At 28.0% G+C, this 16,466-nt stretch overlaps 1 protein-coding gene across 3 annotated transcripts; it reads right to left on the minus strand.

The window, feature by feature from the left end:
- Positions 1-3,840: 3,840 nt before the first annotated feature.
- On the minus strand, positions 3,841-16,183 carry LOC119684330 (endoplasmic reticulum aminopeptidase 2). Of its 3 annotated transcripts, none has more exons than XM_038098353.1 (14): positions 16,043-16,183; positions 15,741-15,881; positions 8,099-8,239; positions 7,953-8,035; positions 7,692-7,900; positions 7,445-7,625; positions 6,516-7,370; positions 6,299-6,457; positions 5,936-6,242; positions 5,733-5,875; positions 5,395-5,657; positions 4,536-4,665; positions 4,097-4,468; positions 3,841-4,032 (listed from the first exon to the last, which is right to left on the minus strand). In XM_038098353.1, the coding sequence occupies exons 1-14, from the start codon at positions 16,083-16,085 to the stop codon at positions 3,883-3,885; spliced, it is 3,177 nt and encodes a 1,058-aa protein (XP_037954281.1). In that variant the 5' UTR covers positions 16,086-16,183; the 3' UTR covers positions 3,841-3,882. The 3 variants fall into 3 exon arrangements, with proteins under 3 accessions (XP_037954281.1, XP_037954280.1, XP_037954282.1); XM_038098352.1 differs by having other exon boundaries at positions 8,099-8,287; positions 16,043-16,085; XM_038098354.1 differs by lacking the exons at positions 15,741-15,881; positions 16,043-16,183 and adding an exon at positions 10,789-10,859 and having other exon boundaries at positions 8,099-8,287.
- Positions 16,184-16,466: the final 283 nt, after the last annotated feature.

The following is a 16,466-nucleotide window of genomic DNA, read 5'->3' on the forward strand; positions in this document are numbered from 1 at the left end:
TACTCATTATTGCCACTACGATTAAATCGTCTATTATTATTGTATTTTAATATATTAAATTATTAATAATTAATATTAATAAAAATATTAATATTAATATATTAAAATCTTGTTATAAAAATGTTCACAAAAACTGTTTGTATATAAGCATACTTTTTAAATAAATATTAACAACAGTAAAAATTACTTAAGAGAGAATTAATTAATTAAAATATATAATTTTAATTAGTTCTAAAACAATTAGTATCGGTAATAAAACTTTATTATATAGTTGATAAATGAAATGATTATATTTTATTTTTTTATCTGAGTAATCATGAAATATAAAAATAAATTAAACATTATATTTAGGTCAATAATGTATAAAATAATACTTATATATTATGTATTCAAATAATGCAGATCTGAGATCAATTATTGCTTAGTCTGATGAAGTGATAAACAATAATCCAGTCAAGGCGCAGAGAGGAGTTATGGAAAAACCTCGCAGTTAACAGAGTGTAAAACTGCTCAAGTGCACTGACTCAACTAGCCTCAACATACTAATAATAACATATAATATTAATAATATACCAATATACTTTTAACTTCAAAAACAAACAATTTATGTTTGCTAATCGATTTTATCTAAAATTTACGGAAAAATACAAATGATTGATTAAATGATTAAAATATTTCTTCTATTATTGTACAATTTTATGTGCCAAACCAACTCTGATGTCTTTTAAATCAGTAGAATTCAAAAATTAAATCCTCTTAAGATGAAAAAATCTCTATTTACCCATACAGAATAGGTGAAAATATATGAAATTTTTAGACGAAAGGGCGTTTCTTGAGGGTAACATTAAAAACATTTTTTTTATTGAAAAAAAATAGTACACTCACATATTTTGAAACTTAATAATTAGTGCTTATTTCTGTTAATCCTTACTATAGAAATCCCACATTTATTGCGAGTGTTTGTCGTTTAAAAACAGCTGATCGCATAGCCACCAACCAAAATTAATTAAAATTTGTTAAGTAAGATTTCGCTATATTGTCTCTAGAAACAGAAACTAAAGCAGAACTTATTAAGAAAGTTACTTATTTAATTTTATGTTAGATATATTGTTTTCTTTACATTATAAAATATAATGAGTATATAACTATTTACTCATTAGTAATTAGTAATAGTATATATTACTATAGACTTAATTACCACATAAAGATTATAGGTGTGGTAGAAAGTGACTCCTATCGACTCTGTCATGAGGAGAAGGAAACATCAGAACATGTTCTATGCAACTGCCCAGCGGTTGCAAGACGTAGACTCGATTACCTTAGAAGCGGGATATTAGTCCCAAGTTAAATAGGTAAAATTAAGCCCACAACAATTACAAGATTTATAAATAGTCTAAAATTGTCCTAGTTTTGCCTTTAGGCGCACAATAGATATTTTAGGTCGGGGTACTTCAATAGCCTATTACTTAAATAAATACAAAAAAAAAAATATTACTATATACTACATTATATTAGTTATACATTTTTAAGAAATTAATAACTAAATGTTATTTTTTAATATAAAAGAAGATTCAGTATATAATAAAATAATAAGTAAATAAAAAAGGATTAATTGTGTTATTCCTCAATCCTTTAAACCAGGGCTGCCCAAAACACGGCCTGCGGGCCACATGCGGCCCACGGATAATGTTTCTGCGGCCCGCAACATGATTTTAATCTGCTACAATTACGTGAATTTTCTTTTGGTATAATGACAAATATACATTATTTTATTTTTATGCTATTACAAATAAATGAAAATATATTGCTAAATTAATAAAACTAAATTTTACATTATAACTGTGTTTTATTTTTGTCTAAAACAACTATGAACGTGTGTATTTGTTTCTGCGGCCCTCCAATCTGTATAGTGATTGGTATTAGCCCGCGAACGCATCTGGCGTGGACAGCCCTGTTTTAGACAATAACACTTTCATAACAAAGAAACTTGATATAATAAACCAAATGGAGTTCATATTTTGATTTATTATTCATACTTAAATCAATCGAAAACTATTTAAACAACTTAAGTCAAAATTTTGCAGTGCCGTGTAGTTAAAATTATAATTAACCGCTTTATAATTTTAATTATCAAAACAATACGATAAATAAAGAAAATACTTTATTATTATTTTTTTTAAAGTCACTTGTGATAAATAAGTGTAATATACAAATACTAGCAAATATCTTTTAATATACTGGAAGGATAGATTTTTAGTTCGAAGGCTATTTTTTAATGATCGTTTAAACAATATCTTAGTTTTGGGCCATGAACTCTGTTCTAGGGATTTAATATTAAGTCTGTTTTAAAACATATTAGGATATTTGTGTCAATTATCTTATGGAATTGATTGTATTAATAATAATTAAATAAATCATCCTCCATATTCTTTATATACATATGTATAAGCGTTTAAATGAACCTTAAATAAGATACTTTTAAAGCCCAAAAAATGAATATTTAATTTATATGTCAACTGATGTCATAATGATAATTACTTTATTACTATTTCTCTGAGCTGAGTTTTGTATAAAATATCTTTTAAATTGTATATTGACTTTGCAGAACTTAGTATAAATTTTTAGACATTTAACTTAAGATTATTGATTATAATTTTATAATAAAATATAAGAGAGACTTTGTGTCTTGTCTAATAATTTCTGCGTTTTACAATAAATACTTTTCTCTTATTTGATAAATTAGGAAGAATTGGTTTGTTGCAAATATTTTAAAATAAGTTTCTGTAATTAATTTTATAGTTTGTAAAGTTGAATGTATACAATGAAACTACAATACTGTTTTTTATCTACTTTTATAAAATTTGTAATATATATTTGTCCTTATTATTATTATTATTCATATATATTTGTGTATAACTACTTCTTAAACTAAATATGCCTTTTGTTTTGTTTTGTTTTTTGTTTTTATAAATCTATAATTTATATAGTTGTTGAAAAAATATGTTTCATCTCTGCCTTATAAATAGATATATTGTTACATACAATTTTATTTAATTAAAATATATATATAATTTAAATCTGATTAGATTTATATGTAAATGTTAGAAAATTGTGGGCTTGTAAACATTTAATGGTTCAATCTTTTTAAGTATATATATTATGACTACATTACATATTTTACATTTTACACATTTTTAATTATATTGTAATAAGTATACATATAATGTACATAGATTAATAGGTGAGTTATGGCCAGCCTATGCTAATATTTTTAGTATTTTTTATTTAAAAATGAAATGTATATAAACATATATACTTATATATATTTATAAGATATATTTGATATAAATGAACTGATAATTATTAAGAATTATTCATAAAATATTTGAAATTATCACCAAATAAGTTTATTTCTTTTAATGTTGTTGAGATTAGTATGGCATGTACTTCATATTTTTTTGTTTTTCATTTTTCATTGATGAGTTGGTTTCAATGATATACTTTATTAAAATAGAGTAAATTTATTTATTCATTACATATTTAATGATATGATAATTACAAACTTTTTAATAGATTTGTCTACCTGCCTGTTTAATTACATAAGGAACAAATAATTACAAATGAGGAAATATTCAATAAGTTTTGTTACAAGAGTAACGTCGTTAAAAAATTATGTTATATCCAATTGCTATGTATTGTTTTACATATAATTAGTATTAAAATATTCACTTTAAAATTTATATTCACTTTACAAAAATACTATAACAAAATCAATAAAAAAAAAGTAAATAAGAATTTACTAGTTTTTAATAACTAACTACAATTTTTTTATTGGACTTAAAATAAAAATTTAATATAACTAAGGTTCTAATTAATCACTGATCAGTGTATATGAAGATTACTCTCTATCCATTTGTATAACGAAGTCTGTGATCTCGCCACCCACTCAACATTAGCCGCCACACTGCTTAAGGTCATATTTAAGATGCCCATTCCAGAACCGCGACCAAATCGATGAACTAGCGACTTAAGCTAAAATATTTTTTTAGTTATGTTTTTAATTACAAAAGTGCAAAGTGCTAGCACAAACACAAACCTCATCATAATCAAATTTAGTTGCTCCATACTGGGTTATTGCTGATATAACTTTTGCAAATCCAGTGGTACCTTGCCCTAATCTAGATTCCAACTCAAACCATTTTGCTTGCAAAAACCGACATGCCATTGCACCTCCTGTTGGCGTTCCTGCTATAGCTTGAAGAACTTGCACGACTTCTACTGTTGGTAGCATTGTTACACGTGATAGCAATCGGTTCTGTAGCCAGGCATCTTTTGTTCTACCTAGTGCTCGCAGCAATTGCATGCGTTCAACAAAACTTTCCGATGTTCTTTGTAACGTTACAAATCTTTCCCAACAGTGTTGCCAATATATATATTCGCCTGAAAGTATCGCTCCAGTGTAGACCACCTAACATGCGAAAATAATAATTAGTATTGAAAACAAGTATTTATGAATTAATATAAAATAAATTTACTTCTCTCAAATTTGGTGATATTGCAGACCCATTATAATATAAAAATTGATTTAGCATATTTTTTGATTTTGTAATACTGTCGATATCCTCCCAAAGCACAGAAGCTAAAAGAACTTCTGGTCGCATCAATCTGAAACAACAAATAAGAATTAATTAGAATTTAAATTAATATCAAAAAAGTATTTTATATTTTAAAATGTTTAATATATTGACATTCAACAAAAAAATATATTTTATATATTCAGATATTTTTCTCATAGACCCCGAACCAGTAGTCAACAATGTTTTACAGATAATTATACCATTTTATTTTAATTAAAATAAATAAGAAACATGATTATAGTTTACGAAACATAGATGTAACTCATGGTTATATAGAATATAATAATATTGATCATTGATAGCATATATAATTATACTATATTCATATACTACTTTTTATATATATTAACCACTTTTATTGATAATTTAGAAACCCTAAAGTCTCAAAAGCAAGAAAGTGGTCACTAACTTATGAAAGCATAAATGTAGATACGCTAAAATTTCTTTCTGATAACAGCCACAGCCGTAACTAAATTTTATATCGATACAAATCTAAAAACAATCCATACATATCTGATTATAACGACGGAAAATTGTGTGACTGTAAACAAATAGAGCTGCTGACTGTTAATATAAACAGTAACATGGACAAAACTGACCTAACCCTAACCTCCCTGCGGGTAGCAACAGTAGCCACTTGAGTTCATTTCCTGCATTTGCAGGAAATGTATGAAAACTGGAGCACGTCTAGCATATATATAATATAAGGCATTTGAACAAAGATCTAAACACAAAAATATTTTAAATTTTATCCTACCTTATTGCTTCGCTTCCGTCATCACCCCAGCCAATTTTTTGAATAACAGTTGATAGTTTCATCTTAATAAATTCAGACAACATCAAAAAACATTCTGAATACTTTAAGATACGCCTCCATTTTTCGAGATGTCGCATTGCTAATGCCATTGGGCCCCAGTTGGTTTCACTTGGCAAATATTGTATCATGCCCATTGTGACTTCACAAGGCAGTAAATTTGCATGGCATAAAGTAAAGGCATCCGATAGTAAACCAATACGATCCTGAAATATAGATTTTTATATGTATATATCATTTACCATATATAATTATTTATAAGTTCAAATATATTTACACACCTGACTTGTAAATTTTTCAGGATTTTTAGATAAATCTTCAACAAGCTTAGCCCAATTATCGTCATTGTATAATACACGATAATAACCACTTTGCATCGCGTTTACCTTAATCCACCTCACATTCTCAGGAACATTAAAAGTTACTACAGAATAAAACGAATAATATTACAAGAAAAAAAATATTCTTAAAATCTTCACTGTACCATCTATATTTTGCATCCAAAGTGTTTCGCTAACATTATTGAGATCAGTAATGTAAGTAACTGGGAAAATCCATTTCATATGTGTCTTTGGTTTGCCTGTTGGTGTTGTTGTTGGAGTGGCAACTGTACTTGAAATATCTGTGACTACTGTGCCTTTTTTGTAATTATTGCCGTCATAAGTTTCGTCATGTATGGCTAAAAACTCGGCTGGTTTAAAGGGCTTCTGCGAAATAGATACGCTGTTGCCGACTTTTGTAACAATAAGAAGTGGAAAACCAGGCTGATGCGTCCATAGAGTCATCATTTCCTAAGCATTGCGAATATTGATTTAAATTGAAAATAAACAATTGTTCTTAATATTACTTTTATATTTTTAGATCCGTTTGCTTTCTTGGTACATATTGTCCACAGATCGGTAGGTTCTGCAGTTTTAAAACGATTTATTTTTAAAAAAGCACCTAGGCATCCACGAAAACGGTCCTCTCCAATTGATGTGTGAAGCATAGAAAAAATAGCAGCAGTCTACAAACAAAATAAAATGTTTAAGAAATTTTTTTAAATATCTACATTTCACTTGTACTTTTTGTAAAAAAAATTCCTCATTATTGCCATCATGGTTGGTTCCATTCATTATGCTATCCCAACCCTGTATAGCATCAATGTCCAATGCTGCAGTTGCCATATCCAGTAAATAAAAATCCTTAAGTGGCAAATTAGGTTGAAGTGGCATCAATGTGTGCATTCCCAGATATTTGATGAGCCCTTCCCATAACCACACATCTTTCAGCACTTTTCTTGATGTAATACCACCAAAAAACTGTCGAACCATAGCCTCCGCAATCCGCAATGCACTATTGTGATATTGTTCAGAAGTAATTGATTCTGGTTCATTAAGAAAAGAAGTTTTAAGCGTAACTAAGCCTAAAGAGGATATAATATAACGATCCAGTGATGGTAGAGCCACAAAATCGACTTTGGTTAATGGATAACTAATATCTAACCAAGTCTGAAGGTATTCTAATACATCTCGTGATGTATTCAATATAAATGAACATCGAGTGAGAAGTTCTAAGGGAGCATAAAACGTGTAAGATGGTGCACGCTTTATTAGCGAACCCGCACTTTGACTCATTGACGTTAAATTTTTAGAGTTGGGGTTCTCAGTTGGTATAATAGCTGTGGTAGTAACATTTTTAATTAACATATTCATATTTAACGAATGCGTTAATGCAGTTATATTGCGAACAGGTGGTTTCTTTTCCCTTTGTTGAGTATAATTATTTAATTTACCCGATTTTGCAGTATTTACAGGTGGAGCAGGTGTTGTTGGTAGATACGCTTGAGATGGCTGAAGTGATTTTCGCTGAAAATCGCTAACTACCCAAGCTACTGCATCGGCTGGTAATGGCGGAGTCTCAATAAAATCATCACGAAGCTATTAAATAAAAATAAATTATGTTAATATTAATTTATGGCAGAATAATAAGATATAGATTATTGTTAACCTACCAAGCCTGTACCCATATAAAAACCAACATCTTCAGTTGTATGAACAATTGAATTGGAAAGACCAATATGGAAGCGATCTCGAAATACTGAGATACGAAAAGGTGCTCTTATATGTGGTTCATCAAAACATGGAAACGCTTTTCGAGCGCCATTTGAACGAAAAACAGTGGCAGCAAGTAATCTATTTATAATAAGTTACAAGGAATATTTAATTTATGTTTTTTTTTGTTTGTTGAAGGATTATTACCTCTCTAAACCATTTTGGTTTTCGTACTGATCAACATAGAATCCATCTGGCTCTGGATTTAATTTAGAATACCAACGAAGATTTAAAGTGTAATTCGATTTTTTCTTCAATTTTTCCTTGACCTCAATATATAGTTGCTGTCTTGGAGGATATTCAAGCACTTTTATTATTTTTATGGCATATCCTTTATTACCACTTGTGACTATAGCCTACAAATGATATAAATAATATAAACATTTAGTGCCAATATTTATATCTCACCTTTTCCGTGACATTTAGATCTTGTATATGTAGAACTATAAAACTTGTTTCCTTCTCGATAAAAAGTTCAATTGTTACTTGACCTACAGAATGGATGCACATATATATGTTTTATGTTTGATTTCATATAAAAATTTAGCGCTTACCTTTTACGTCCAATGTTGTTAAATTTGGATGTATCGTTACCATGTAACGCATGGGCCGTGCATATGTTGGCAGTGACATTTCCAGCCATGGAAAAGGCTCTCCGTTCGTTGCAATGGGATTGAATGGTAGAGTGACATTTTCTTCATCCAATACAAAACCCGGTGGCATTTTACCCGCACATGAACAATCTAAAATAATAAATAAGAACAGATGATATTAAACTGCGCAATTGAAATATTTTTAATATATATGTTTATCACAAGAAGAAAAAAGGGAGTTTCAATCTATTTCATTAAAACACCAAATATCAATGAAATAAGGACATTTATAAACTAAATGAATGATTTGTAAGTACATAAAGAATTACCTAAGAACAAATATAAATATAAGTAACTAAATCTTATATCAATACAAATGTACAATTCAATGATTTAAGTGAAAAAAATTTTGAACATAAAAGACAGTTTGTTTCTAAAAAACGGTAGTAAAGAATATAGTTAGTGTTGGCTGACAGTTTATAACATATAATGAGGACACATAAATTCAAAGGGTTTAACTTCCAAACTGATAGAATCACGGTGATGATTTTTTAATTTAAGTTTAAATGGCAAAAGAAAATACAATCATACGAGTAGATACAAATAATATTCAAGAAACTATTCTAGTAGTTGAATAAATAGTAAAAATGAATTATAATTAATTAAATCTAATCATTTCTGAATTTAAGCATTTCTTTAGACTATTTCAGGAAATCTGACTTTAATTTCATTATAAAGTAGTACAAAGAAAATACCTTATTTATTACTAATATATCTAACCTGTACTCTCTGTATGGTTAGTTCTTTGCATTAGATCGTAGATCATGGAGACAAATATATCAATTTCCTTCAAATACATCAATCTTCGATATTTTTCTTCGGTGTGCCTAGAATTTACTGGAAGTATGAATTCCCATACTTCACTGCCAAATATTTCTCTATAGTAACTAAACACAGAATGTCAACACTTCCAACTAAGAATAAATGACAGAATATTGAACTTTTGAAAAGTTTTGTGGTTTTTGTAGAAATAAATTTGTAATACGAACAATCAGAAGAAAAACCAAACCTTTTATCTAGAACTGCAAACCATATTCCAGTATTATTTTTAGAATCATTGATCAATGAGCGTTGAGTATGCACCATTTTGAAAGAAATGAAGATCAGTAAAAGGTAAGTATGAAAGGAAAAATTTCAAGAAAAATTGCCTGTTTCTTCTAGAAGACCACAGAAACTTACTGTGATAAACATTATTAATCAAACTTTATACTATAAATAGGTGTTACAGTTAATAAACTTTAAATTAAATTTTAAATTATTTTGAGTCTTAAGTGAAACCAATATCTTTTCGTATTTAAAGGTCGTATTTTAGTCAAATCATTTCAAGACTTCTTTACTAAAAAGATTAATCTATAAACAAAAAGAATTGAATATTCTCAAAAGTGTACAAGATATATAATATTATGTTGAAGCTGTGTTTAGCTAGTGCACTTAAGTACTTATACTCTTTTTTAACTCGAGGTTTCTTCAAAAACTTGACTAGATTATTGTTTATCACTTCATCAGGCTAAGCAATAATTGACCTTAGATCTGCATACCTACCCGAGGAGCCTGTAACCATTCTGAGATTTGATAACGCAAATAATTTTAAGGCTCTATCCTTTATGTATTTTTGATATAATATATAACATATAACTACATAAGAAATAGATGAATAGTCAGCCCTTTCTGTTATATGAAGTATTTATTTACCACAAAATACCAAGAAAACTGAGATATCATTTACAAATGCAATTCACATGGCGAAGTTGTTATTTGGCCACTGATAAAACTCTCATCTCTAGTACCTCAACAGACTTTGTCGTAGATGTTTACTACAACGAAGAATACAGTTATTATATTTAAATTACATATTGCACATCACATCTATATACTTGACTATAAATTGACTACTTTTTCAAAAATAAAGCAGAGTAGCAAGAAGATCCACCTTACTCGAGAGACGAGGAGAAGTCAAATTTTTAAATTTAAAAATGAATCAATTTTTTAGAATGGAATGATTGTAAAGAAATTTTAATACTACATACTAAGTAGTAATTAGACATATGTATATTTTTAATTTGTTAAACATTTTTTATTAGAAAACATGCAGAGAAATGAATGTTTTGGATTTCGAACAGAACTTTGGTGTTCTTTATATTACAATATAGTCGAATATATGCACATGGTGCTAATAGTCATATATGTATGAAATATTGAATTTATTTCTAATTTGTGCTCTATAACATAATACTCGCAACAGACTACTGACTGCCATTAGCTTTAATTAAAACTAATAAAATAATTGATAAATAATTGATTATAATAAAAAAAGAATTAAATAGGAAATTTAGAAGGTTTTAACAATATTTACAATATAACGAAATAATTTAGATGATGAACAATGATAATTATTTATATATACATGAACATGTAAGCGGAAAGAAATAAAATTAACATAGAAATATATAAATACATTTTTTTCCACACACATTTCTATATTTTTGGATAATGAAAAGAATATAAGAACTAATATTAAATTGATAGCAACATGCCGCCATTATAAAATATTTTGTAAAATTGTTACACTTTTGTATAATATTTTTACTCACATTTTCACGAATCATACAAGCATAAGAGAAATTGTATTTGTAATAAATATAAAAACAAATAGAAATAAAATATTAAATTGAAACAAATAAATATTTTAGTTAAATATTTTTTATCATATGCAGAATTAACAGTGAATAATGCAATATACTTGATGTGTAATTGTAAGAATTCATATGAATTGATGTCCATTAATTTCAAAAACAGCACAATAATTTGTATTAATATTTGAATTATAATATTATCGTATTATCGTCGAATCGAAATTTGTATATCACAGAAATGATAGCCCAAAGTTCAAAGCGTCTTTCTCTTTCTTTTTGATTGTAATGTGGAAGACATAGGTACACAGAGAGTAACATATGGTAAAATGGGATCGCCAATGCAAAATAACCTAATTTCTTACATTAATGAAAGATAACATCCATGATTATATGAATAATAGAAAAAAATAGTCAGAAATTAATCTGAAAGTTAGGGATTACACTTGTAAAATGATCAAATATATCGGTAATTAATCCTGTAGAAAGCACATTAATTTTATACTGACTTTCAGTGGTCAAATCGGAATAAACAAAGATTAATAATAATTGCATTGCAATATATCCTAACAACATTTATGTACAAATTTTAAAACTGACCAGAAACAACAAATACAATAAACTTGTAATAAATAAAACTTTATAATATGTATGATATCTTCACCTGATCCTGTCAAGGATAATAAACTGAAAACCAAAGCCAAAGGAGATGCTTCTTTAATTCAAAAATAAAGATTTTTGACAACTAAATAACCTAGAAACCGCAATAATGATAAAACAATTGAATGAGTCAATTGTGATTGAAAAAAAGACTGATTGAATATCAGTCTTGTGGTAGGTTTACTCACAGGTCACTGCATTTTAGTTAACAATACTAAAAGATTGAATCTCCCGTTCAATCATACCTGCCGCGGTTGTGGGGAGGACGATGAAAGTGCCTCCCATCTGCTTTGTTTCAGTCCGGCACATACGCGGCGCCGCCTTAACACTTTTGAGTATCTTACAAGCTCTCCCCTACAAGCATTATTAGCTTTGCCACAGATTCAAAGTGGTTCTAAACATCCGAGTTTTTCTATATTTGGCAGCACAATGGGTGATCCCTTGGGATTGCCGGTGTAATCTATCTATATCAGGCGAGTGATGTGTGACATTTGGTGTAAACCAATTCAACCAAGTCTAACCAACGATTTCAAATTTTATAAACAATAAAGAATCAGAAATAAAAACAATTGCCTCATAATTTGTTTTTGTACACTCAATGTTTCGGAATATATATAATAGCTCAACATGTTAATGCTAATCTGTCACTATCACGAATATAACAAGAAGTTTTTTATTTTGTTTAATGTTTTAACAAACTGCAATCACTGAAGAACCTGGCTAATAACTATCTGGGTAAGAACCTGGGTATAAAATAATCTAATTCATTTTAGTTTAATACAAAATAACCATAAAAGCAATATATACACTACTTATATTTATCAACAATAAACTACACACAAGAATTAATTAAAAAATCCTAAAGACTTAATTAAACAATTGCCCAAAGCCATTATTGTGATTTTTGATTTCATTAGAAAAAACCTTGGCTTATTTAAATAAATTAGCGGTAAATAAAATCACTTGTGTACAAAAGCTTTTTATGAATGCATCAAGGATGCATTTCCTTCTAAAACATTTCAAATTAATGCACATTTTTAATTTTATATAGAATAATTAATTTTGCCTTTGACAAACGCTCCTGTAACTATGCGAAGGAACAAAGCGGCTCAATGTGTAGCCCTGAAATTAATTAAATCATTTCCATTATATGTAGCATATGCACTATTTACATAACATGCAACGGTAATGGAGTAAGGAAACCAGATACTAATTGAATTGTGGTTTGAAGTGTAGTCCAATTAATTCCACAAAGCTCCACAAATCAAATATTGCATTTGTGATTCATATGATAGCCTTTCCCTTCATTTGAAAAATGCAAGTATCATAAGCTTTTTGTGATTAGGGATGTTACGTGTATTCAAGGTACATTATTTGATATCAAAATAAATAAGAAAAATGAAAATTAATAGCGAGACATCACAATAGTTAAAACTCAGTGATTATGTGATATGAAGTAACTTACAGATGAGCTCAAATCTTCTTATATTATATGGTGAATTCTTCTTCCGACTAAAAATAGGAGTATATAACTTTTGAACTATAAAGCTCTTGCAGTTATTTTAAATTTTAAATAATTAATGCTCAACAATATGAAATATTCAAAAAAATTGTTACATATTACAGGATGTTAATAAAATTATTATCTATTACAGGATGTTATTATTATTATCAGACGAAGTAACAATCTACCTAAAATTTATTATTTTGAATTGAAAATTTTGTACAAAAAATACTCATTGGAACCCTTACCACTTTCATGAGAATTGTATGCGATCTACCTTGCATCGTGGAGGAATTAATTAAATTAGAACGGTCCGAGTCTAATAAAACCCAATTGAATGCTATAAGGTTTAAAACGGAATTAGTGGATTATTTTGTTAAAGGATACAAAGACCGGATATGATTCAGATTTTCGATAGTTTTCGTTTTTTTAGTCCTCTTATCAAAAGTCAATATAAAACAACGTTAGTGAAATAGTTCAGAAACTTACAAGTGCTATTAAAATTTTATTTTGTTGGGAAGAGTCAGATAAATATAAAGATTTAAAAAGCACATATACATATATCTATAGCTCACTTTGTACTTTCCATTGAATAATAATATATTTTTGATATGCAACTATGTCTTAATAGTTGATAAAAATCCTTTTTTAATATAATAAAACTCAGATTTTTTAAATAACAGAAATACTTATGATTTTATTATTAGCTTAACTAACCATTTTAAGTTCACTTATATTATTTAAAATAAAATCAAAAACAAGATTTGGTAAAAACAACAAAAGACAAACGAACTTACCTAAGTTGTAGCATTTGTACACCAAAGGAAGTGATTATAAATAGTCGTTGGACTTGGAGCAAATGACTCACTATATAAATGTATTTCTATAAGTTTTATTTACAAATATATATATATGTGTGTAAATTTAGTTCCCTGGACTATAAAGTAAAACCATCTAGCTGACGCTGGGTTATGATAGCAAATTCAGTTTAAGACTTATTAAAATCGAAACAATGGTAATAACTACGCTCTGATAAAAGGTGTTTTCTTAAATTATTTGTGCCGTATATGATTTATATTAAAATTTATTTATTTATCACGTCGAAATATTTAAACAAATAGCTATAAATATTTTAAACTCATCAATTCAGCAGTTAATGCACCTTTGAGTACCTATCAAGACTATTCGACAGTCTATTTCGAGTGACTACATAGACTACATACATCACAGAAGAATTATATTTTTAATTAAATTGTAACGAAACGATTTACATAAATTGTTCATCTCCCTGTATATGAACACTTTAACCACTAATTTTATCAAATTTTTTATCAAGAAATACCTATGCTAGTGTAAAATATATCGCTTTTATGAACGAAATGTCACTCAGCTGTGTCCGAGGTTGTTTTTTAATATAGTTTAAATAATTGTTTTTTTTCGAACATAATATATTATATTCTTTTTCTATTATATTATAGTTTTCATTATTTTCTATATAGATTATTTTATTCTTTTTTTTATCTTCTGTAAGACAACATACTATAAATTAAGCACCACTTTGGATGACAACACTCGAATTCTGTCAAATATATACTTCACTTTAATAAAAAACAGGTTTAACATATTCAAATAGTCTTATTTGTATATCACAAAATGAGTAATCCATTAATATTGGGAATTATATTTTATTTAATAAATTAGATGAGTTTAATATTTCTATTTTAAGTCCTACAATTACTGACGTTTCATTTATTTTGTTTATTTGATATCTATATATATGTTGAGCCTTCTCCCAGTTAGTGCATCTGGGCACTTTTACTCTTTGATAGCTGGGTGGTTTCTGCAGAATCTCACCCATCTCACTGACTAATTTGTATATTCTTCATAAGCTTCGTGATTATTCAATGACTGATCTAAGATTTGCGTACCGCCCCGTGCGGTTAGTGATTACTCTGAGATTAGATAGTACTAAGTAGTGCAGCGTATTTTTTGATCGGATCTATTTTAAGGTCTCTTAGCATGTCATTCATGCGGATGTACCATGGCATTTTGAAGACCGTTACGTTGTGAAAGTAATAAACACAAATACTTTTTACAGCTAACTGTACAGTTTGTATTAGTTTACAAAAATTGTATACAATTAACTAATTTCTAGCTTTGGCAACCCTCATTGTGTTTATCAGTTAATCGGTTTTAAAGAAGTTTGGTTAAATAAGCCAACAGTGTTGTTGTTTTATATGTCATTTCTAAAATAAGCGATTCTCTTACTGCAAACTGCTTACAAAAGATTACGCTTTGTCTCAAATGCCGGCAACAAAAATTAAATTTCGATAAAACCTCTTCTTTGTTAGGTACCTTGTGGTCTTTGTAACCCCCTATCAAAAATATTTTGAAATGTTTTTATATTTGAACGGGGGGAATAATTCTTGGTATCATATGACTTTTTTATAATTTATTTGTTATTAAATTGCATTTACTTTGAATTTACATTAAAAGTGTTTTTATTTTTTTTTAATTTATTCATTATTGTAAATTAAAAGTATATACATATAAAAAATTTGTAGTCAAACACAGCTTAAATCATTCCAAATATAGAGTTTTTATGAATTAAAAACCATTATTGCATTGTAAACATATAAACTAAATAAGATATGTGTGTAAGTATATATCCTGTTCATATTTTTTTAAATACCATTCATTACTAGAAAAAATTTGAAATGTAAGCGAACGTTTACATATTTACACATACCATTCTGGGGTCCAGCATAAGCAATTATAAGCGCTGTTAACAAAAGAGAGCCAAGCACTACTCCGGCAACAATTAATGCCCGTTTTTGAGAGCACACTGCAACTCCAGTACGTGTCTGACGACCACCACTTGATTCAGCACCTGAAATTATAGGTGGTTGTTATATTTTCTAATACCAATTAGTATATGATAAAGATGTGTTAACATATAAAATAGTACGTTATTTACAGATATAAACATTTTTACTACGCTATTTATAATATATTTTCATGGCATTTTCAATGCGCTATTTTTTGTAATACCTGACAAAAAAGCGCAATCATCTAAATCTGGGTCATGTGACATTTCGATACGTTCACGCCGCCAAACTTTTGAACCTCTCTGACCACCGCCAACGACCGAAATCTTAACGGGGCCACAATCTCTTTGTTTTCCTGCCAATACGTTTTTTTTTTCAATAGTTACAAACGACTGAAGATATTAATAGTCGTAATAATCACTAAATTTTTTAATTGTTTCACTATAAACTATGTTTTCACAGTTTTTTGCAGTTCTAAATATTTTTTATTTTAAATATTTTATTATTTATTGGTATTGTATTATAAACTGTTACAAATTTGCAAAAGTCATGTTAAATGTAATATTTTATTTTAATTATTATAAAAAACGTTTACACTGTTTACTTTTAATAGTAAGAATTATATAGGAAATACTGGTCAAATAAAT

Source organism: Teleopsis dalmanni, chromosome 2 (genome assembly GCF_002237135.1).
Source record: "Teleopsis dalmanni isolate 2A chromosome 2, ASM223713v2, whole genome shotgun sequence".
NCBI lineage: Eukaryota > Metazoa > Arthropoda > Insecta > Diptera > Diopsidae > Teleopsis > Teleopsis dalmanni.